This window comes from Prunus avium, chromosome 6, assembly GCF_965620075.1.
Source record: "Prunus avium chromosome 6, drPruAviu1.hap1.1, whole genome shotgun sequence".
Taxonomy (NCBI): domain Eukaryota; kingdom Viridiplantae; phylum Streptophyta; class Magnoliopsida; order Rosales; family Rosaceae; genus Prunus; species Prunus avium.
In genome coordinates, this window is record NC_142289.1 from 30881442 (window position 1) to 30905289 (window position 23848).

The 23848-nt window shown below is 36.2% G+C and overlaps 4 protein-coding genes across 4 annotated transcripts; 3 read left to right on the forward strand and 1 right to left on the reverse strand.

Annotated features, from left to right (window-relative positions):
• The first annotated feature begins 6165 nt into the window (after positions 1-6165).
• LOC148294034 (uncharacterized) lies at positions 6166-11635 on the forward strand. Its single transcript, XM_088254701.1, has 2 exons — positions 6166-6897; positions 9773-11635. Exons 1-2 carry the CDS (start codon positions 6305-6307, stop codon positions 11514-11516), a joined length of 2337 nt encoding a protein of 778 aa, XP_088110827.1. The 5' UTR covers positions 6166-6304; the 3' UTR covers positions 11517-11635.
• Positions 11636-13228: 1593 nt separating this feature from the next.
• LOC110755423 (vacuolar protein sorting-associated protein 24 homolog 1-like) lies at positions 13229-16462 on the forward strand. The gene is made up of 6 exons (XM_021956618.2): positions 13229-13565; positions 13751-13827; positions 14410-14512; positions 15252-15373; positions 15791-15982; positions 16081-16462. The coding sequence occupies exons 1-6, from the start codon at positions 13454-13456 to the stop codon at positions 16159-16161; spliced, it is 687 nt and encodes a 228-aa protein (XP_021812310.1). The 5' UTR covers positions 13229-13453; the 3' UTR covers positions 16162-16462.
• Positions 16463-18573: 2111 nt separating this feature from the next.
• On the forward strand, positions 18574-21503 carry SCPL48 (serine carboxypeptidase-like 48). The gene is made up of 9 exons (XM_021956616.2): positions 18574-18942; positions 19463-19631; positions 19724-19843; positions 19949-20092; positions 20183-20333; positions 20455-20543; positions 20644-20902; positions 21003-21136; positions 21226-21503. The coding sequence occupies exons 1-9, from the start codon at positions 18611-18613 to the stop codon at positions 21346-21348; spliced, it is 1521 nt and encodes a 506-aa protein (XP_021812308.1). The 5' UTR covers positions 18574-18610; the 3' UTR covers positions 21349-21503.
• A 276-nt stretch (positions 21504-21779) lies between these two features.
• Positions 21780-22741, reverse strand: LOC110755422 (replication factor-A carboxy-terminal domain protein). The gene is made up of 3 exons (XM_021956617.2): positions 22498-22741; positions 22198-22318; positions 21780-22047 (listed from the first exon to the last, which is right to left on the reverse strand). The coding sequence occupies exons 1-3, from the start codon at positions 22684-22686 to the stop codon at positions 21878-21880; spliced, it is 480 nt and encodes a 159-aa protein (XP_021812309.1). The 5' UTR covers positions 22687-22741; the 3' UTR covers positions 21780-21877.
• Positions 22742-23848: the final 1107 nt, after the last annotated feature.

The following is a 23848-nucleotide window of genomic DNA, read 5'->3' on the forward strand; positions in this document are numbered from 1 at the left end:
TAACAGGTAGTACTCTTCCTGCAGTTAACAAATTCATTGATGATTTATGTTCAACCTTTGATAGTCGCAGGCTGGGCGAGCTCAATTTTTTTCTTGGCATGGAAGTTTGTCGCACCAATGGCTCTCTATCAATCTCTCAAGCTCGCTATGCATCTGACCTTCTCACCAAATTTAATATGGCAGCATGTAAACCAAGTCCCACACCACTGCTCTCCTCCACCAGACTCTCTGCAAATGATGGTGATCCGATCTCTGACCCCACACTGTATCGTAGCATGGTTGGGGGCCTCCAGTACCTCACTCTATCTCGTCCCGATATCGCTTTTGCCGTGAATCAAGTGTGCCAATTCATGCATCATCCATGTTCCACTCACCTCCAAGCTGTTAAAAGGATCTATCGCTACATTAAGGGCACTCTTGAGCATGGCCTTCTCTTTCGTGCTTCTGCTGACCTCACTTTGCGAGCCTTCTCCGACTCTGATTGGGCCGGCTCCATTGATGACCGCCGCTCTACTACAGGGGCATGTGTTTTCCTTGGTCCTAATCTCCTCACTTGGACCGCTAAGAAACAATCTACCGTATCCCGCTCAAGCTCTGAAGCCGAGTATCGCGCACTTGCTACCACTGCAGCTGAGCTTCGTTGGTTTGGCTACTTGTTTCATGAGTTGGGTATTCCTCTACGTTCGCCTCCATGTATCTTCGTCGACAACATATCTGCTCTCCACATGGCAGCGAATCCTGTCTTCCATGCTCGTACCCGCCATATTGAAATCGACTATCATTTTGTTCGCGAGTTAATTTCCCAAGGTGTTCTTCAGACGCACTATGTTCCCTCTGCTTCTCAACTTGCCGATCTCTTCACCAAAAGCTTGTCTCGCGAACGTTTTACTCAACTTGCTACCAAGCTCAACCTCCACTTTGTTCCCTTTCGCTTGAGGGAGCGTGAAGAGCATCCTACCCATCAGCCAATGAATATGCAAGGCACTCCCCACAAGTCACGGCAGTCTGTAGCCATTCAAGTGTGATTGCTTCATTATCTCAATCAATCCCTATAATCTTGGAACTGCCTATTTTATGTTTTACCGTTTGTATAATTTACTCTGTTTATACTCATGTACAAAGTCAACTGTATAGCATATAAAAGAAATCCAATACAACCAGAATACTCATCGTGGGGTGTTCTTTCTATTCTACTTCTTATTCTTCTCTAAACCCTAGTTATTTCTCTACAGAATATACTTGGTGGACAAAGAAGAACTCTTCAAAACCGTGAATAAGGGAGAAAAGAATGGCCGCGTGAGTCGTCATTTCCTAGCAGGTGGGGCTACCAAGGGCTGTATCGTATGGAAGAAAAAAAAAAGGAAGTTGAAGCCTTTCCTTGAAGTATCATCAATTCGGATACTAACTGGTCTTCCTAGGCTGTTGGCAGGGTCGATTATGGCTCGCAGTATAATGGACGCATGGCTACAGCTTAGCTTTTTTGGAAAAGTACATGAGAGCTCACCGATTATAGAGGCTATGAGCCAAGTGTTAGCCCATATGTGGCTGGACTTAAAGATGAAATCTGGGTCTGACTTTGAGAAGAAGCTTGGTGAATTTTTTCAACACCAAATTGAGGAGTCATGTTATGGACTAGAGGACGGAACTGAGAATCCGGTGCTCAAGGTCTACGACGTTCAGAAGCTACATTATGAAGGACGGTTCAAGTTAAGTAGAAATGCAGTTCTCAAACATGGTCTAAGAAAGACTCTTGACCATATTCGAACGACAGGAAACTTTCCACCTGTAGACTGAAACAAAACAAATCTTACTTGATAAATCCACTTGCAGAATGATATTAATGAGGCTGTTAATTTTGTTTTTCCTATCTTAACTAGTAATGGCCTTACTTTTTAACAGATTTTTGTCTGAATCTGTAGATTGAGGTCGAGTTTGTGTTTGTGTATTTTTGTTTTTAATTATTACTTAAATCATCTTACACACTTTTGAAAAATATAGAAATACAAACTGAGGTTGACAGAAGCGGCTTGAGTAGTGAAACTGCAGAGCTATGTAGCTTGAGTGAAATTGCAGAGCTGTGTAGTGATCTTGTGCTTAAAAACTCAAATTCGCACGGCATGATATGAAGAAAGGAGAGCAGACTGTGAGATGAGAGAGAGAGACTGCAGTGCAAACAAGAAACATACACTCTCATCTTCCTTTCATTAAAGAAACATACATGGGGTGACTGTTGGGTTCAATTTTACACATGATTTATCATGTTATTCACCCATTATTTTGAGTTAGTTCTTGATATTTTCTAGCTTTTTACTTCTTTTTTGTGTTTTCATAGATTTTACATTGATTAAAATGAAAATGAACTAAAAGTGCATTATTGGTTATAGATTCTGTTTTTGTTCATTTTCGTAGGTCAACTTCTTGGTCTTAGATTAGCATGCTCCGGTGCTCGAATGAGGTGAAGATCTTCATGAAACTTGTTCCAATGGATGTTGACTACAACATATCCAAATTTGAGCTCCATTGGACAAGTATAGCCTATCCAACTGATCCAGCATGTTACCACAGCTCTGAAAATCTGCTTTGGGCCAGTTTTACCTCCACTCATCTTATTTCTACTTGTTACCATGCCATTAGGTAACAATACATTACTTTAGTTAAGTGGGATTTTCTGAGACAAAGAGCATATTTGTGAAAACAAAAACACATCATGGCAAGGGGACAAGGAAGAGACAAAGGTTAAAGTGTCATGGTGGAAAGGAAGAGAGAGAGGGATGAAGAATGATGAGAGGCATCTTGCATCAGCCTTGGAACGTGGGAATTGAATTGGCAGAGCACTTGCAGAGTAAGAGAGCAGGTTTTTGGAGCTAGAAGAGGAAGAAGGGAGGAGACTTCCACCATTGAAGACTTCAAGCTTTCATCACTTCCAAAATCTGTAAACTCTTTCTAGTTTTGTTTTGAATTTGTAGTTGAATTAAGTATGAGCAACTAAACTCCATAGCTAGAGCTTAGGTTGAAGCCCTAAACATGATTACTCTATTGTTTTGATGCTTGAGTGTATGAATCTCTAGATTTTGTTGATGAATTCCATTTCACTTTTATAATCTATATCCTTGATGTATGTTATTCTTTGATTGATCACCTTTGAAAGCATGCTTCTTGAGGTTGTTGGGATTGTGTGAATTCTTCATATTTTCCTAAGTAACAAATGGATGAAGTAAGAACCATCCATGTGAATTGGTTTCTTGAATGCCTAATGTAAACACCATGCTATTAGGATTCTTGTGATGTTCATATTCTCTTTGAACTTAATGGGTTTTCCTTGTAATTGAATCGAAGTACTAAGCACACCTAGGTTCGGTTATGGGGAGGGCACGAGTATTGTAGCACTAACCCTGTACTCTACTTATTTTAGAGAGAATCATGCATCTTGAGCCACTAAACCCGGTCTTGATTGCGAACATCTTCATCAACACGTTTAGAGTTCATCACTTAAGTATTCACAAACTTGAGTATGATTGTTTAGGGTGGATTCCGAAACCCTAGTGTTTGTTACTTTGTACTTTCACACTTTGATAACTCATCTTTGCCATTCTCATTTAAATTTAAAGTTCATTTACTTTCATGCATTAGAAATAGGTCACTCAAATCAACTCAAAACCCCCCCAATTTGTGTGTGTTTGTGTTGTTGGAAATGTTGTGTGTTTTCTTCATTGAATTCTGTTTATTTCTGTAACTGTTTTTGAAAAGTTATAGGTCAAAAACTGGATAGAGGTCGAAACTGAAAAACAGAGAAAACGAATCTGTCCAAATGGTGATAAACAGGTGATAAATAGGTTATAAACAGGTGATACAGTAGTGATAAGAGGGTGATAGAAATTGCTGTTTGTGTTTTTCTTTGGCTTCTTGTTTTGTTTCTTTTCATTTACCTTTCCTTACTCATTTTTAGTTTCCAATTTGTTTTTTGCATGTGTGGTGTGTTAAATAAGTGTTCTTTACGTACTCAAATTAGAACTTGTAGGAAGCGGACAGTTCTTCATGGGATCGACCCCGTACTTACATAATTTATACCTCAATAAATTCGTGCACTTGCGGGTATTTTTAATTGGTTGTTTGCATATTAATTTATGTCAGTTACTAATACAACAGTGACATTTCTTTCACATCCAATGCAGAGATCAATTTTTGTAGGGGATTCTTTAACTCCAGTGCAATATTAGTATCTAGCATAATCTCAACACTCAATAAATAATAGATTATACTCTTCCCTGAATAGAAAAATGTTGGCAGCATCACATTAAGTTTGTTCAAAGTATGTAAAATTTGGAAGTTACTCACAGCATCACATTAAGTTTTCCATTTTTTTTTTCGCAAAATTGGGTGCTATATCGATCGTTTGGCCACAGAACCATAGAAAATAGAAGAAAAACTCCTCTTCATCAATTTTATTAAAATGCCATATAGAAAGTCAGACAACATCTCTACGTCTCTTCTTTGGTTTCACCAACACACAAGGTATATGCCCGTTTTGTGTTGTAACTTCTGGTTATAAACTGATAAAAACAAAATTTATGATTATACATACATATAATACGTTCTACAATTATATATATGTATAGGGCTTGGTGCCCTTTTTGCTTTATGGATTACACTAGTTGTTTGGCCTTGCTGAATATTCCAGGACCTTATTAATTAAAGCCTTTGCTTTGTCTTTTGTAATTTAGAACCACCAAAAGAAAATGATCTTGCATTTAACTCATCATTAACAGAAACATATTTTCTATCAAATTCATAACATAAAAGAACATGGAATGATTCCTTTCACATCCAATGCAAATATCAATTTTGGGTAGGGGGGTTTTAGGTCATCTATCAGTAATCTCACCTTGAAAAGTAATTAGGGCAACAGCATTATGAGAAGTTTTTTTTTTCTTTGCAAAGCTAGGCTCTAACTAGTGTCGGAGCCAAGATTTCATGTGTGAGGGCCTCTCTCTCACAAAGTATGAACAATAAAAAATTCGAACTCGCAGTATATACCAAAACATCATATATATCACATACATAAAAGATCATATTGCCTATTCATTACAGTTATAATTGTCCTTAAAGAGTTTTCATATTTTGAAATCGTTGTATAATAGCCTCGTCATCTATACTATTTCTCAATAAATACAGCAAAACAATCATTCATCCACTAACTCAAGCTTTGATTTTCTTTTGAAGAATCTTTACATAACTGAAAAACATATATATGGACTAAATTTAAATTGAAACAAGTACACGAACATCTTCTCAAACTTATAACCAATAGAGAATCATATATATATATATACCAAAAATGGGTATTAGAGTTTATGGCGCGTGTATCTAGCATGCCATTACTAACAAAAAAACATAGCGTGCACTCAAAGCTTGCCGTAAAAAAACAAAGGAACAAAGTCATTTAGGGTGAGCACAATACGCATGTCGTAAATGGCGCGCCGTAAATACTTGGTTTTCTTATGTAGTGTAATGAAATGAAATAAAAAATTCACCAACAGAAGTTCACAATTGCAACAAAATGATAGACAAATACATACTAAGCAAGAAAAATTGCAAGGATAGTGACGCAGTGTGACAAAATAATGAGGCAATCAAATGATTATCTAAGAGAACCAAGCTTGGAATCCACTAGAGATGAGAATACCTCAATTTTAACTACGGGCTAAAGTTGGTTTAAATACTCCTAAAAACCCTAGGAAACAATAAGGAATTAAAAAGGAAAATTAACAAAAGTTTCTAAAAATTTGCAAGGTATTACAAGGCCCGTTTGGGCTGCTAAATGAGAGCTCATACATCATAGCAAAGCAATGAGTTTTACTCGTGGCGCCGTTCCCTTCGAAACGGCAGGTCATGGGCACAAAATCGGAGCTTGGGCCCAAACTTGTAACTTACCGGTCTTGGCTTTGCACGCGCAACGCTCCAACTCCTCTTCTATCGCTTCAACCATTTGTTCTACATTAGAGAGACAAATAAATGCTATGTTGTCATAGAATATATTAAAATGCATAACATCATAGTACTTTTTTATATAAATAAAAACTGAGTGGATAGACAAATTAATACATACTATGTTCCACTCCCTCACGAAGTCAAACAACATCTATCTCTTCCCATGTCTCTTCTTTGGTTTCACCAAACACACCCCTAGGCCTGCCCTCTAATAATTAAATATTTCTCTCTGTTCTTCGACTGTTTCACCTTTCACACTGGGGCGTACTCTCTTTCTCTCTCTGATTTCCGTTCCTTGAAACAATCCCTCTCTGGTATGATTTTAAGTTTCATTTTCGTCAACTTTGTAATATTTTGTACCGAAAGTTATTCTATCTTTTGTGTTTCTAGCAGATTACTTGGAATCCACTGCCGAATGGCTTTCAGCAGGCAAAGAGCCTCCACGTCTGCTCCTTCAGCTTCTACATGGAAACACCACGTGTTCTTGAGCTTTAGGGGCATAGACACTCGCAAGGGTTTTACCGATCATCTATATGACAGATTGTGGTGGCGGTCAATTACAACTTTCAGGGACAACAATGAACTTGAAAGAGGTAGAACTATTTCTCCAAATCTACTGAGAGCAATCGAAGAATCATGGTTTGTCATCGTTATCCTCTCACCAAACTATGCTTCTTCCACCTGGTGCTTAGATGAGGTTTCAAATATTGTTGACTGCAAGGAGGTCGACAAAATTCTACCAATTTTTTATGATGTAGATCCTTCTGATGTCCGAAAACAAATGGGAGCTTTTGCAGAAGCCTTCAACAAGCACAAAAAAAACTTTAAACAAGACAAAGCAAAGGTACTACGCTGGAGAGCTGCTCTTACAAAAGTTGGTAATATCTCCGGCTGGATTTCGAAAGATAGGTATGCATGTGTCACACCCCAATATTTTTTTTCCTTCTTATGGAAGTGTGAGGTAAAAGAAAAACTAAAACTTAAAATTTAAATAACAAGAAACATGAAAACTGAACATAAACTTTGTTTTAAATGAAAGTAATTTATATTGTGATTTTACAAGCAAAATAACAAGAAAGAAACACTCTCTTATTTATTTTTATTTTTTTTACAAACAAAACGTCCAAAACTATCTACAACTCGTTCTTCTTGTTACCAGGTCACAAACTAAACCTCAAATTCAAAACTTGCAACAAATTTAATAAGGGGTGAGCATTACAAGCTCGGTAGGGGTCCTATGTCTTATGTGATTAGTGAGATTTATAAAATTATGCAATGCATGAATGAACTTCAATTCTACCCAACCCATTAATCTATATAATAGGGAAAGCAAATCTGCATGTCCTATACCATGCATTTTACCACTGTGATTTCGAATGCCCTATTACATAAATTAACACCCGTGACATTCCCAATTTCATATTCCCCTTTTGCTAGTCGTCTTGTCTAAACAATTGATCTCCAAACTCAAATCACCCAATCGACAATTATACCGCTGATATCCTATTCTATTGTGCACACGGGCTCGCCTGAACTTGATCCCTACAATGATTGAACTCAACTATACAAAAGCTATTTTCCTTTCTCATACCCCAAGTGTAATGAACTCTTTTACTCCAACAACCAATGATAAGCAAGTCATGATAATGGAAAGCATTATGTAATAGCAATATTCATAACCCAATTTCATAAATAAAAACAAATGTAAAAGAATTAACAAAGCTTCAACAATAAGAATATAGACAAGAATATTCAATTTAAATATAATTCTATGTAACTAATCCCCAAAATTCCCCTACCTTACTTCCAAGCTAGCTAACTCTTTCCTTAAGCTTTGTCGGGCTCTAACAAAGTCCTTCAGTCTAAGCGTAAAAACATAAAACACAAAAGAAAATATTTAGAATATTGAAATAAAAGATGACTGGTCGCTATATATTTTATATAAAAACTGGTTTTTAAAATGGTTTAAACGGACCACTTTGAACAGCATTATGGCTTATCAAGTCTCAACGAAAATTTACAAATAAATAGTCATTTTAAAGTTTGAAGAATCGAGCTCCGAAATGAAAGATATTGCGAATTAAAATAACATATACGAGCAGGGAAAATCTAACTTTAACAAACCAAGTTCATACATAACTTTAACCCATCAAATCTCCATGAAAATTTTCGTATAAATACTTTATTTAAAGCTTATGAAACTTTCTTCAATGTTACGGAATTCGTTTTCCAAAAGAAACTTTGTAATGAAAGAAAATTATTGAGTCAGAAGAGAGGTTAAAATTCTGAAATCTGTACTAAGATTCTACAATATTTTGTAACTGGAATTTTGTTGATATGAAAACAGAGATTCAAATGAAATCATGAAAAAACAAAAATGATAAGAGAAGGTTTTATTTCCATATTAAAACATGATAAAAGCATAATTCTTCCAATTGAAAACTAAAGAATTTACTAAACACACCCAAAACTATAAAAATTCTTACCCTTAAGCCTTCCTTTTCCAAAGCTCAAAACTTCATTCTTCTTTTTCTCTTTCAGAATTCTTCCTCTCCCTCTCTTTCTTTCTACTAGTAAAATGAGCTAAAAACTCATATGAAAAATCCTTCTCTAACTTCAACTATTTATTGGTGAAAAAGTCATGATTAAAACCTATTACTAGCTCTTCCACCTCCTATTTATAGCTGGGATTACTCAGCACTCTAGCTGGGATTAGTTAGCCATATAGATTGCTTACTAAGCAATCTAAGTTCATCACCAACAGCCACCTCCTCCTATAGACTCTCCACCTCTTACCTAGCCCTTCTACCTCCTCCTTAAATCTTGCCACCACGAGAGCCTTCACTAATAAGCACCCTAGAGTGCTTACAAGGCATGAAGATATTTTTTGAAAGAAACAAAATAAGAGAGAATGAAGAAGACAAGAGGAAGAATGAAATATTTGGCTGCATGATTTTTTTTTGAGAAAAAGGATATATTGCATTGTAAAATAAATGTAATTTTAATAAGTACACCTTGCACACCATATATTCAACCATAATCAAACGTAAGCGAAAAACCCTATTTCCAAAAACCTTAGTATTAACTCCAACAATTTGTTTCATCGTTAGTTAGTAATTCATTAATGCAAACAAGTTTCATATGTATGCTTCAGACATGTTGAGCGAGTTATCAAAAGATATATTAACTTTGATTTTTTTGGTTTAGGTTGAAAAAAACTTACCGATATAGATCACATCATTACATTTATTCTCCACATCAATTCTAGCATCGCTGGATAATTGAAAAAATACTCTCTTGACCATCTAAAAAATACAACTAAATTACTATTGCTGTAAATCTGGACAGATCTTATTTTGCACATCAAAACAATATCCCAAAAAGCTTTCCTAGCTGAAGTCTAAAAAATTTCATGATGGATTTTATAAATATTAGCTTTTGTGTGCCAAACTTCACGAACAATGAAAATGAAATTATCTCAACCCGCTCTTCAAATATGGATCTATAACGTGCGAAGAGGAGGGATGTGTGAATCAGCGATGCAGCGTTAGGGTGTACCAGGAGTATTTTTTGTATTTAAATAGAGTGTACTTAGTTAATTTTACATTTTGATTTAAATATTAGGGTGTACTTAAATCATATGGTATACTCAGTTAATTTTAGGGTTCGTTTAGCAACGTGTCTTTACAGCATGCACAAATGAACAAGTATTATTATTTTATTTACACTTCATATATATAATTTCACCGAATGGTTATTTATTTTTCTTTTCCATGATCTCTAGATATGAGGCAGAGCTTATCAAAGAAATTGTTGAAGAAGTGTGTAACAAAGTGTATCCTGCAATAGTCACATTGCTAGGTTCCACAACAAAGTTAGTCGGAATTGATTTTAGACTGAAGAAAATAGAATTGCTGTTAGACCGTGATGCAAAAGATGTTCGCTTTATAGGGATATGGGGGGCTCGTGGCACAGGCAAGACAACTATTGCTAGACTTGTTTATGAGAGAATTTTCCATCGCTTTGATGTTAGCTATTTTCTTGCTAATGTCAGAGAGGTTTGTGCAACCCATGGGATTGTTCATTTACAAAAACAGCTTCTTTCCCCAATCTTGAAGCAAAAAGTGAATGAAGTTTGGGATGTTCATAGCGGAGCCACTATGACCAAGTATTGTTTATGTAATAAAAAAGTGCTTCTCGTTATTGATGATGCGGATCAGTTAAACCAACTGGAAGTATTGGCCGGAAACAAAGACTGGTTTGGTTTGGGGAGCAGAATTATTATTACAACCAGAAAGGAACATCTGTTGATCGAACATCATATAGAGGAACGATATGAGCTCTTGGGATTACAAGACATGCCTGAAGATTTTCATCCCCACAGAAGAAATGAGCCTGAAGGAGATCTTAACTTGGAACTTCCGAATGATGAGTCTCAACAAAAAGATGATGAACCCATTAAAGTTCAGTCGAAGAGCCACAATGAACAAGTTGGAAAAGTTCCCAAGGCTGTTGAAGAAGGTGGTGTGGACATGGATTCTCCTCCTCAATTCAAGGTGTGTGTTGGCTGCAAGAGGAATATTGAGCATGGACAATATAGAAATTGGAAGGGTAAACTTCAGTGGCATCCACATTGTTTTTGCTGTCATGCTTGTGATCTTCCCATTACTGATTCCAAATTTAAGAAGCATGAGAATCATCCTTACCACCCATCCTGCTACATGGAGCGTCGTCATTCACGATGTGTTGTTTGTGAAAATTTTATCCCACCAAATACAGATGGTCGAATTGAGTATAGCGTAAATCGTTTCTGGCGACAAGAATCTTGTCCCTCTCATCAGGACGATGGAACTCCTAGATGTTATAGCTGTGGAAGATTACAGCCAGGAAGGTACACCAGATATCATTTACTTAATGATGGCCGGTCACTATGTCTGGAGTGCCAGGATTCAGCGATTACAGAAGCTGACGAATGCGAAGCCCTTTTCCTTAAAGTACAAGAAGTGTTTGATTTGAAAATTCAAGAGAAAAATATTCGAAAATACTTCATGGATAAAGGAGAACTCTTAAAAGCCAGTAAGGCCATTGTGGAAAAGAATGGTGGCGTGAGTGATCAATTGCTAGCAGGTGAGACTACCGACTGCTTTATTATATGGACGTCGGAGCCTTTCCCTCAAGTAAAAGCAATGGGGATACTGAGTGGTCTTCCTAGGCTGTTGACAGGGTCAACTATGGCTTCCAGTATAATGCAAGCATGGCTAAAGGTTAAATGTTATAAAATTCGAAATATCAGCCCACAGGTTACAAAGGGTTTCAGCCAAGTGTTAGCCCATATGTGGCTGGACTTTGAGATGAATTCTGGGTCTGACTTTGAGAAGAAGCTTGGTAAATATTTACAGCACCGAATTGAAAAATCATCAGATTATGGAGAAGGGTTCAGCTTAGGTAGCAAAGCAGTGCTCAAGCATGGTCTAAGACAGACCCTTAACCATATTCGAAAGACAGGAAGCCTTCCACCTGTAGAGTGATTGAGAGAAGCAGGCTTGAGTGAAACTGCAGAGCTGTGTAGCTTGAGTGATACTTGTGCTTAAAAAAGGAAATTTGTAGGGGAATGATACGAATAAAGGAGCGAGTGCGAGAGAGATATGGTTGAGAAATAAGAGATTTATGGGGGTAGGAACGGATAGAATGAAATGATAAAAATTTCCACATAGAGTTATTAATCCACTAATCTTATATCACTTGTATTTATTTATGGGTTCATTTTAGTTTGGTATTCTGAAGTTGCAATCCTTAAAGCACATGTTTGTCTCTGCATTTTTTATTTTAACAATGTAATATTTCACAGTTATATTGTCGCTTGGTTTTTTTTTTTTTTTTTTTTTTTTCTGGTTTCTGTTTTGTGCGACCAAGCCTTTAGGGTGGCTCTAATTTTCCGATATGCTTCTGCCAACATTTTTGGTGGTTTCCTAGTGAATACACTTTGGATGAGCAGTTGTGACGGTTGAGCAGTTTGTAAAGTAGTTACCGGCGGTTTGGCACAATCTACAAAACCATCTCAATTTGTGTTGTTGGTTCGCTAAGGTGGCCTTTCGAGTATTTTTGGGTTCATCCAATGATGGGCTTTGCTATTGGCTTAGCCCACGTGTCTCTCTGTATTTTTACTTATTTCTTTTAGTTTTTCTATTTGCATGTCTTTATTTTGATAATTTTCCTTCTTTTATTTTTGTGTAGGGTGATTGTCGATATTCCTTGTGAGCATGCTTGAAAAGGTGTCCAGGTTTTTTTTTCTTTCTTTCTTTTGTTACCATGTGTTTAGTTCAAGTCGCCAACCTTTTACATTTGGGTTTCAGATGGTTTCTTTGTTATCTTTTGTACTCTTTTAAGGTGCTTCTATTTTATAGACCATTTGCTCCAACAACAAAAAATTAACAATGTAGTACTCCGATTTTGAAAATTTGTTGCAATGTGACTCTGCCGTTAGCCTAACCGTCAAAGAATCTATTAAGTGATTATGTGTCATGTATGGGCCCACCTTTTTTGCTTAGGTGAACTAAAACATTAATAATATTTTTTTTAATTCAATTAAAACAAAAAAATAAACTTTATAAAAAAAAACAGCAGTTTTTCTTATTTAATTTTTTTAATAAGGTGGTAATAAAGTTGTAAAAAAGAATCAATACATTTAATAAGGATAAGACTTGGAAAACAAAAATTAGCTTGTGGAATGCATTAATGACATTGTTTTTAGTGTAAGGAAAGTGACATATGTATTGAAGAAAAGGGAAAAAGTCCAAAGGAGAATGTTAGAGAGAATGTTGCTAGCATTCCTCATTGCCAAGAGGGGGGCGCGAAAAAAATAATGAGGGAGGGGTCTGTGGGGAATTGGGGGAGAAGAAATCTGGGGGGGGGGGAGGGGATAGGTTTGGGTATGAGGAATTCTTTTCTATTTTCATCATTTTTTTTCTAATTTTGTGTTAATTTTAATCTTATTTTTATATTTAAACTATGAAAAGTCATATTTACCTTAAATTTTAGTTAAATCTAACATAAAATAGACGGTGGGACAAATTTGCCAAATAATAAAGAATTGATGGACCATTTGAGTGAATAATTTAGGTGAGGGACTAAAATGAAACTCAGTTATAAGTTTGAGGACCATTTGAGTGAATAACCCTTTAATTACAAACAAAACATGGTGTATAAACTCGCTTCTTTCTTTGGGTTTTCAGAAATTCCCTTTTGGGCCGTAATGTTTTTAATTACTTTCTGCAAATTGGGCTTGGAAGCTAAACCCAAACCAAATTTTCTTTTCTTTCTTTTTTGTTTTTTGGAATAATTTTAAATTTGTCATCGTCCTCCCTGGTAAAAAAGCGCAGGCAAGCAACGCAGAGTTGGTTCCTCATCAAAGACCTCAACTTTTCAAAAAATAAAAAAAAAAATAAAACAAAAAAAAAATAAAAAGATGGAGAAGATGATGAATATGATAAAGCCAAAACCAAACCCACAGCAGCAATTGAGAGATTGGCAGCGTAAACTTCGCCAAGAGTGCCGCAACATCGAACGCCAAATTCGAGGTAATATTTTCTTTATAATCCTCCTCCTCTTATTTAAGTTACCCAACTCAAATTTTCGTCATAATTTTCATTTTTGTTTGAAAATTTGCATTCTGGAGTAAATTTTGTGATGGTTTAGATTCATGGATCATACAATTGGAAAGGGTTTGTTTAATTTTGGGTTTTCTGTAATGAGTTTGCTTCAGATATACAAAGGGAAGAGAAAAGTGTGCAAAAAGCAATTAAAGATGCTGCCAAGAGAAACGACATGGGTTCTGCAAAGGTACTCTTTTTGTTCAATAAAAACTTGGTCCTGAGCGAAAGTTTCTACTTCCAGTTTTCCCAATTTATGCAATTTTTTTAGCTGTATTGGTTTCAGTGACTTTGTTGTTTATAAACTTTCACTTGCTTCACACCAAATTCTAATGATTGCAACAAATACATGTTGTGGTTATATTGAACAGAAATGAAATAGAATATTAAAATGCTCACTTATCATGATATTGCTGGTTTTTTTTTTCCAGGAGAAAGAAACTAACCCAGCATTTACGTGAATTATTATTAGCGTTTATTTTTTAAGTTACGAAGGTTTGATACCTCTTCTACCTAGAAGGAACTTTAATCAGGAAATGTGTCATCAATAAACGATGTGATCTGGAAACTGAGATTTTATAGGAAACTGAGGGGCCACCTGTTTGATTTTGATCACTTCCATTTGGTTCTGTTTTGTACCATAATCTATATGTTTGACAGAACATAATTCTGATTAGTGTATCTATTTAATTTCTGACTGTTATCTTATTTGCTGCAGTCGTGCTTCTTCGCTTCTTTATATTCAATTTCTCTTTTGTGTTAATTATTTCAGTCACTTGCTAAAGAAATTGTGAGATCTAGAAGGACTGTGAACCGTCTTCATGAAAATAAGGCACAACTGAATTCGATATCGATGCACCTTGGGGAGAGTGTTGGTATGATGTTTCTAATACCTAAGCTTGTGGCTCACTTTGACTGTATTCCATCACCAGCAGAAGCTCTCAATAACTAATTGATGCTCGTCTCAGATTCCTGTTATTGCTTGTTTATGCATTTAAGTAGAAGAGTTCTTGTATATTTCGAATCTAGAATTGAACTTAAGTAGCTATTTGTTTTTGTTAAAGACTAGGGTCATTGTCTGTCTTAAAATGAGAAATTTTTGTAGGCTGTTACTTGTAAATATACAGTAACATTGATGATGAAGGAAACTTTCTATTAGGTTGAATGACAACTTAGGCCTCCTTTTAGAAGATGATTCTTAGATTAGCCACCTTGCAACACAATGGGAAGTTAACTTAGAACAACTGCCCAGTTTTTTTTTAGTGCAACAAATAGAAAATTTCATATGTTCTACTAGGATGTTGGAGCTCGTGTAAATAGTTAGTTAAGAATAAGGTTTAGATTCAGGGGATGGCAAGGGAGAACTTTGTTTGTTGGGTTATGTAATTATGATTCTTCTTTTTTTGTTATGGCTGCCCATTCTTTATAGCCCAATTAGATAGAGAACTTATATCTTCTAGGATGTTGATTTGGACAAATTGGTAAGTTAAAAATAAGGTTTAGGTTGAGTGGGTGGCCAGGAAAAGCTAAGTTTGATGTGGGAACTCTGGTTTGTTTAACGTCAGTATTGTGTGTTGGTTTAATATCTTTCATGCTCGTGTTTGATTTTTCCAGCTATTGCCCGTACCGTGGGGCATTTATCCAAGAGTTCTGAGGTTATGAAGCTTGTCAATAACCTTATGAAGGCTCCAGAAGTGGCTGTTACAATGCAAGAATTTAGCAAGGAGATGACCAAGGTACTCTTGTTATCACTCCTTCACTTACAAAGAAGCTAAACATGACAGTCTTTCATTTCGGTCATTTCTGAGATATCATATTCATGGAATATGATTTTTGCAGCAATATTTATCTATACCAATGTGTAGATAAAATTGCATTCGAAGAGCCATTATTTACCCAAAAATCTTCCTCTTCCCGTTTTTCTTTTCAGATGAAGGATTTTTGGAAAACAGGGAATTATTTATCCTACATTATGGCCTTTTTAATCTATTAGTTTGCCATCTGTAAATAGATGTTTCCTCCCAGAATAATCAGATGTTATTTTCACTTATGTTTGTTGCTTTAACTAGCTTTTCATTTAGGTGTTCCCGTAGCTTATCAAACTTAATCAGGTCCTCTGGTGAATAAACAATGGTCATATTCGTGATTTGTAGGCAGGGGTAATTGAAGAGATGGTGAATGATAGTCTTGACACAGCACTAGATTCGGAGGATATAGAAGACGAGATAGAAGAAGAGGTTGATAAGGTTTTGACTTCTATAGCTGGTGAGACTGCTGCACAGCTTCCTGAAGCAGTCAGGAAGGAGAGGTTGAAGCAACCTGCTACTGCACAAGCTGCACAGGAGGTATGTGTGACATGGTCATGTAATAAAGTCCAATTTCAGCTATAATTTTCTGCCTTTCAAAGAAGCATGAGAATTGATACATTAGTTTACTTCTGCAGGAAGAAGCAATAGCTGAGGGTGCTGATGATGAGGAAGAGTTGGAAGAAATAAGGGCCCGACTTGCAAAAGTTAGATCATAAGACGAGTTTAAGCCTTTCAGCCTCTCTCCTTTCTCTTCCCCGGCATTATAGCTTGAGGTGGTGAACGTGTGCGACTTGGATGTAGCATCTGACTGGATTGAGATTGCAGCAGTGAGGCCCCCATTTACCGCTGACAGAGAACACCAGAGATGTATTGTCTTCTGTATATTATTTAAAAGCAGCTTCTTAAAGAGTTTACCAGTAATCTGTTGTTGTGCAATATTCAAGTGCCAATATATGTTGATGTGTAAATCTCAAACTTATAATTCCTGCATGGAGATCCGTGTTGCATTTATGGTCTTGTAGCTGGCATTTGCTCCATATTATATCCAGAATATGTTTGCTCACCACCCTTAAATGGTGGTGAGCATTACCACTGCACTAATTAACGTTGGACAAGTCTTATTTAATCTGCCTGCTACACGAGTCTCAAAAATTCAACTCATCCAACGGCATAAAAGTGAAACAACTCATTTCATGAAACTGCCATAAAATTAGTATCACGATATCTTGAGTTTGCTTTTCTGTTGTATCACTCATACATAATGGCATCATCTCTCTGGTATGCAATTGTTTTAAGAGATAGATGACCCTGTAATTCCAAAGTTAAACAGGTATGGCGTGCATCAGATTTAACCTGCTCATAGTCACATTCTCTCTTTTCTGAGACTGCTTTAGAGCCAGTTTAGGATTGCGGCAGATGGTCTTAAAAGCACTTAAGTTACAAATTTTGGTGGGAAAAGTGTTTGATAAATTAGATTAGAACTGCTTATTCTAAAAGTTGTGGGCCAACAAGGTCTAAACCAGTGGAAAGGGCATTGACTTGTAGACAAGAGGTTTTAGGTTCGAACCCGCATGACATTTTGGTTGTGTGTGAGAAACCTCATCTTCGCAAATAGTCTGCTCTACAAGAAGCATCCAGTTCTTAGTCAAACCAAGTAAAATAAAAATGAAAGCCTTCATCTTCTTCACATACGTTTTGACTTTTGACTGACATAGCTGGAAATGAACCTTCATAATCAAAGCATCATGTTAGGCAATCATGCATCAAGGCAAAGTCATTGCCTTTTGTACCAACTTAACCTATAATAAAATTCTTGTTTAAATTTGGGTTGGTGGGTGATCTGATTCTGATCTCCATTATTTTATATTCTCCTTGCTTTAAGCTAGGAGATAGCTAGGAGATAAGCAAACCAAGGATGAGGAAAAAAAATGTTGTCTTAAAACTTTCTCCTTCTATTTTGGGCTCTCCGAGAATTTCCTTATCTTCATTTTTTTTCACATGATTTGCGTGTGTGCTTTATCAGAAGGCAATGATGCCTTGCACGCAACAATTTTCATGCTTTTGCTTATTCACTTGAAAAAAAAATTAAAAAATTTCTCCAACAGAAAAAAAGCTAATAACTTGTCCCTTAAATCCGCACTCAAAAGCTATTTGGAAAACAAACAAAAAAAATACATATTTGAAAATTTAAATAAACCGCGTATAATGTATTTTAATTATCCAAAGAACATTATTTCATAACTTTTTTCTTTTGTTTTTCTTTTTCCTTTTTCCTTTCTTTTTTCCCCTCATATCCCTGTTTTTTATTTCTTTTGGGTTGGGGGTTGAAGATTTCTCAAATCTCATCTATTAAAATCCTATTTAAGGAGAGACGGGGTAAATATTTTTCAAACGAAAATGTTAAGGAGACCATATTTATGTACCTCTCTAATAGCATTACTTTTTTCCAAATCTCGTTTAAATCATAATAAAAAGGATTTTTTAAAAAGAGTCCAAACCATGATTATAATGTTGTTCTTTGTTTTAATTGAGAGGATTACTTTTCTTTTTCTTTTTGACTAATGAGAGGATTAGAATTTCTTTCCTTTTAAGCAATACTAGCCTCTTCGCCGGTGGAGGTGGTCATGCTGGTGTCAATAGGGATATATATATATATATTTTTTCTTATCTTCTATAGAAATTTTTGTTGAACATGAATTTTTATTTCTTTTTTATTTTTTAATTATTTTCACTTTAAGGGTCTTTTGATTGAATAGGTTTTTCTTTTTAATTAATTTTTAACCCTCTGTTACTTTATCTATATGGTTTTATTCTTCATATTCTAGTAAAATAAAATAAAAATAAATCCTGGACTATAAATGAAATTAAATGGCTAAGATTGTGTTAGGAGAAAATATGGACTTCAAAAAAAACGCGGAATTCGAGAAAAAACAAAAGAAGAAGGAAAGTTTGCCGCAAAAATAAAAATGAAAAGAAAAGAAATTTGAAAAATAACAAAAACAACGACCGTTACTTCAATCTCGCTCCCACCTCACACGGTTAGACATTTCATACTCCAATTCTTTTAGCCTTATTAGCCAAGACTAGTTTGTTCGCATTGGAACACTATATATTCCCTCCAAACCCACCACTCTTTTTTCCACACACAAAAACAACAAAACAACAATGGCATCTACTTTTTCTCACATTTCCCTTTCTCTTCTTTCCCTCCTCCTCCTGCCATTTTTCTCTGCAGCATTTCCCCACAATGGCCCCCTTCACTTATCTTCAACCCCGAAACTACAAGCCGAAAAATTCATAAGAGACCTTAACTTGTTCCCCAATGATGAGATCAACACTATCCCCCACAAGACTTCATTGGATGAGGCTTTTGCTGGTCCTATGCTTGTTGAAAAGCAGTTTAAAATGCCTTTTCTTGGTGCTGCTTCCGGGCCTTCTGTTCAAGAGCTTGGCCACCATGCCGGCTACTATCGCCTTCCCAATTCTAAAGCTGCAAGGTAAGGGTAAAGGGTTGATCTTCAATTGCCTTTGGAGCACTACTACTTCAATGGCTTCAAAATTTGATTTGGGAAAGTGAAAAGTTTTGTACCAGTTTATGTCATGTAGTACAAAACCCTCGTACCATATCCAAATTTTGATTCTTCATCACATGAAGACACAATTGCAGACAACTATCAATCTTTGCATCTTCAATTTTTCAATGAACATGTATTCCTCTGTTTTAACTTTCAAGTTTCAATATCAGATATAAACCTGTACAAGAAAAAACCAAAAAGAAAAAACCAAATGCTAACATAAGCGTCTGGAATTTAGTCGCGTTGTTACATTGAATACAGACACAAAACGACATTCTGAACAGGGATGATGGTTACATGCCTCTTGTCCGCATCTTTTGCTTTGTATCTTTGTCTGAACTTGTCCTCACATGATCAATAGTAAGATGATGTGGCTTATTTTAATCTATTTTCTAGAAAATTCTTGTGCTGATTTTGATTTCAATCTATTTTGTTTTCGCAGGATGTTCTACTTGTTCTTTGAATCCAGGACTAACAAGAATGACCCTGTTGTGATATGGTTGACTGGAGGGCCAGGGTGTAGCAGCGAACTAGCTGTGTTTTATGAAAACGGACCTTTTCAAATTGCAAACAACTTGTCTCTTGCCTGGAATGACTATGGCTGGGACAAGGTGTGTTCTTATTTTGCAATTCTTTACCGACCAGTCCACATTAAAGTTTCCCTTTGGATTCTGACCAAGGTTTAGTTTGTTTTGTTTGGCAGGCATCCAACCTTCTTTTCGTGGATCAACCCGTTGGAACCGGTTTCAGCTATACTTCAGATGAGGGTGACATCCGCCACGACGAAGAAGGAGTCAGCAACGACTTGTACGACTTTCTGCAGGTCCTAGCAACTCCTTTATGTTATATCGAGATTTGCTTTCAACAAATTATAACCCCTCACACACACATGGACAACTATCCTTAATGTTTCTCTTCACGATCACAGGCATTTTTTGCTCAGCATCCTCAATTTGCTAAAAATGACTTTTACATTACGGGAGAATCATATGCTGGGCACTACATTCCTGCATTTGCTTCTCGGGTTCACAAAGGAAACAAAGCAAAGGAAGGAATGCACATAAACTTCAAGGTATCTTAATACTTACACTGGATTGACTGCATTTGCCTGCTTCATCATGGTCATACTGATCCAATAGTTGTATCTGCTATCGTTGAACAGGGATTTGCCATAGGTAATGGACTAACCAATCCTGAAATTCAGTACAAGGCCTACCCTGATTTTGCACTGCAGATGGGGTTGATTAAAAAAGCTGACTATGATAGGATTTCTAAGACGATTCCAGACTGTGAACAGGCAATTAAGACTTGCGGTATTTCCTCTTCATTTCCTTTGTTCTTCACATACCTGTTAGTTACAATCTCATACGAGATTTGATGGTTGTCTTACAACATTATCTAACTCATGAATTTTCTGATATCTGAAACTGTCAGGCTCTGAGGGTGGAGAAGCTTGTGCATCTTCATATGAAGTTTGCAATAGCATATTCAACAAGATCATGAATATAATTGGTGGTACAAACGTAAGCAAGTGCAAAAATATTTTTATCATCATCAGAGAAATAAGTTCTAAACTAACCCACATACAAATTCAAGTATGCTGAGAGTTTACTTTATATGCAGTACTATGATATTAGAAAGCAATGTGAAGGGGACTTGTGCTATGACTTCTCAAATATGGAGACATTCTTGAACAAGAAACAGGTTAGGGATGCCCTAGGAGTTGGGGACATAGACTTTGTTTCATGCAGCTCTACGGTATATGACGCTATGCTTATGGACTGGATGAGAAATCTGGAAGTGGGAATTCCTGCCCTTCTTGAAGATGGAATTAAGGTGCTTGTGTATGCTGGGGAGTATGATCTCATCTGCAATTGGCTTGGTGAGCCTCTTTGTTCTAGCAAAAAAGCTCATGTTTCATGTATTAGAGAGGATATAGTACTTTTGGAACTCTTATATTATGATGCCTATTTATTTTGCAGGGAATTCAAATTGGGTTCATGCCATGGAATGGTCTGGTCAGAAAGCATTCGGAGCATCATCAACTGTTCCATTCAAGGTTGGTGGTACAGAAGCAGGACTGCTAAAAAGCCATGGAGCTCTGACTTTCCTCAAGGTCTCTATCTTTCTCTATCTCTCTCATCTCTCTGTCTCTGATTTCACATTGTAACTTCAGCAAATTTGATTGCATGTAACCAAAAACAGGTCCATAATGCCGGTCACATGGTTCCAATGGATCAACCAGAAGCCGCATTACAGATGCTGACAAGTTGGATGCAAGGAAAACTGGCCATAGCTGAGTCAGTCGAAAGAATTGCTCCCAAATGATAGCCTCAGATCCTGGCCTGCCAACATGTGGTTTTCAAAGTGGAGTCTGTTCCATAACGGTAGTTACCATGCCTGCTTTGACAGACCTAAAAGTTTCTAATCTAGAGTCCAGGTTTCTGCCAAAATGGCTCGCTATACAATTTCACATTTTTCAATGGCGTTTCTTGTCTTTTGTAAGTTCCACTGATTTGGTATTTGCAAACTTGCATATTCTTTTAAAAATTGGCAACCATATAGAGCACAATTGGATGGATGATTCTTTGAAGAACTATGAAAAAGCCATGAGTTTCAGCATCATTTTAGACAAAAACAGCTAAACTGTTACCAACGGCTTAAATTTTCCAAGTATAAATGCAGGCAACCAAAATACCATCACGGAAATGTGGGCATAAAGGCGCAGTATACTTGGAAGTGTTAAAAAAGCCTAGTGCTTTGAGAAACCAGTGCGATTCAATAATGAAGAAATTAACAAAAGCAGATCAATAGCATTTGCAAGTCCATAGCATGCAGTAGATGAAAACAACTGCAGTCAAGTGCTTCTTACTCCATACAATTCCCTCAACGTCACAATTGCTGGCTGAAAACCAGACCTCAATGGAATAACTTGAACCGCTCGCAGATGTTGTGCATTCCCATTCTTTGGTTTGGATAACGTCATTTTAAACTTCTCTCCCTCCAGAATTCTACTCACATTAACAGCTGCATAAAACACCCCAAAACAAGGCATCACATATTGCATTCATCAGGAAAGCATCAGAAAATAAGTCAGAAATGAGAAGAGTAAGATTGTGTAGTTACAGTAACACAAACAAAAATCACATTTTTAATGCAATTGGGTTGGAGGTTTACCAGCAAAAGGGTGAAACTTGGCAAAGTCAAAAAACTCATCAGCAGAACAACCAAACAGAACCTTGGCAGCCCTATCAAAGCATATCACAGTGAACACCTTTGTATCTGAGGCTATTGACATCTGCAAAACAACCCAAAAAAACAACCAAAAAGAATTTACTAAAAAGTACCTCAAAAGGCAAGTCTTGAAAAACCCAATTGGAAAGCAGGCAGCTTTTTTGGTAAAGCAAACAGCTTTTCAAAAATAGGGTAAAGGGAAATGAGAAAAATTGAAGAAGAAGAAGAAGAAAGAGAAGTTACAAGAAGGCGGAAGAGTCGTTTTGAGCGAGGAAAACGGGGGTTGAAGGCATTGACGCTGCAGAATTTGCAAAGAGAAGTTGGATTGTCAGGGAGAGTCCTCTCGCAGACGGAGCACACTCTGTAAGAGAAGTCGGTGTGGTCTATTGCTAGCACTGTGCACAGCATCGTTGTTGGCTTATCGGCTTCCATGACTCCCTCTGTCACGGCAACGAATTTTTTGAAAACTAAGCAAACTTTATACCCTTCTTCAATAAGTCAATATTAGCTTTTTTTAGTATTTGTTTTCCATAAAAAAATCATTTAACTTTCTTTTTAGCAGAATTATTTTTCTCTAATCTTACAAAAAATTACAACCATTATTCCCAAAAAAATTACCATTGTTAAGTATAAAGTTACACGCAGAATAAACTAAATAAAAAAAATCAAGCACTACACAAGAAAAAGTTAGAGCATTAGGAAAAAATTTCAAGCGCCACACAATTGTGCATTATCAAATGTATCATATATTTAAGACTTTTTAAAAGAAAAAAAACCAATCTTCAATTGTGCATTATCAAAGGGTTTGAAACTGAAGTAGTTAAGAGCAATGATGAATGGAGCTAAGGCCCATGGTGGACATGTGCGCCCTCAATTTTTTTTTGAGGCACTGGTCTTACTAATACAATCATACTTTTTTAATCAAATTTTAAGGTGGCCCTTCCTTTCTTTATATTTTTCTTCTTTTCCTTTCTCATTATCATTGATATCCCTTTCAAATCTCTCATTGTCATACTTTGACTCTAGCTTTTGTAGTGATAAATTACCGTTTGAATATGTATCTTTAATAAAGCACATTGCATTTGATTTTTTGCTATTATTGATGATGAGTAAATAGTTAATGTAACATATGAAATAATGGGGTATAGAAATTAAAATTAGGGATTTTGTATCAAGTAAAAAATTAATTGATTGTTACCCTAAAGAAAAATATATTGCAATATATAAGGTGCCCCCTATGTGAAAAATTTCTGGCTTTGCCACTAATTAAGAGCAATTACATTTGCACTCAGGGCATGTTTACGTATCAGTAATGGGTATGGGAAGAAAGGGATTCAATATATTTGCACTCAGGGCATGTTTGCCACTAATTAAGAGCAATTACATTTGCACTCAGTAACATTATCGATAATAATATCTTCCCATTCCGATTCAATAGTTCCCCGATTCCTAAATTCTCTGATTCCTTACTTTCTCCATTACTGATACGTAAACATGCCGTCAATGTTATAAATTCGATTCCCCCTCATTATCGCTTGTATAAATAAAAATTTAAAAAAACAAACTACAACAAAAAACCGCTCCAAGGCCATCA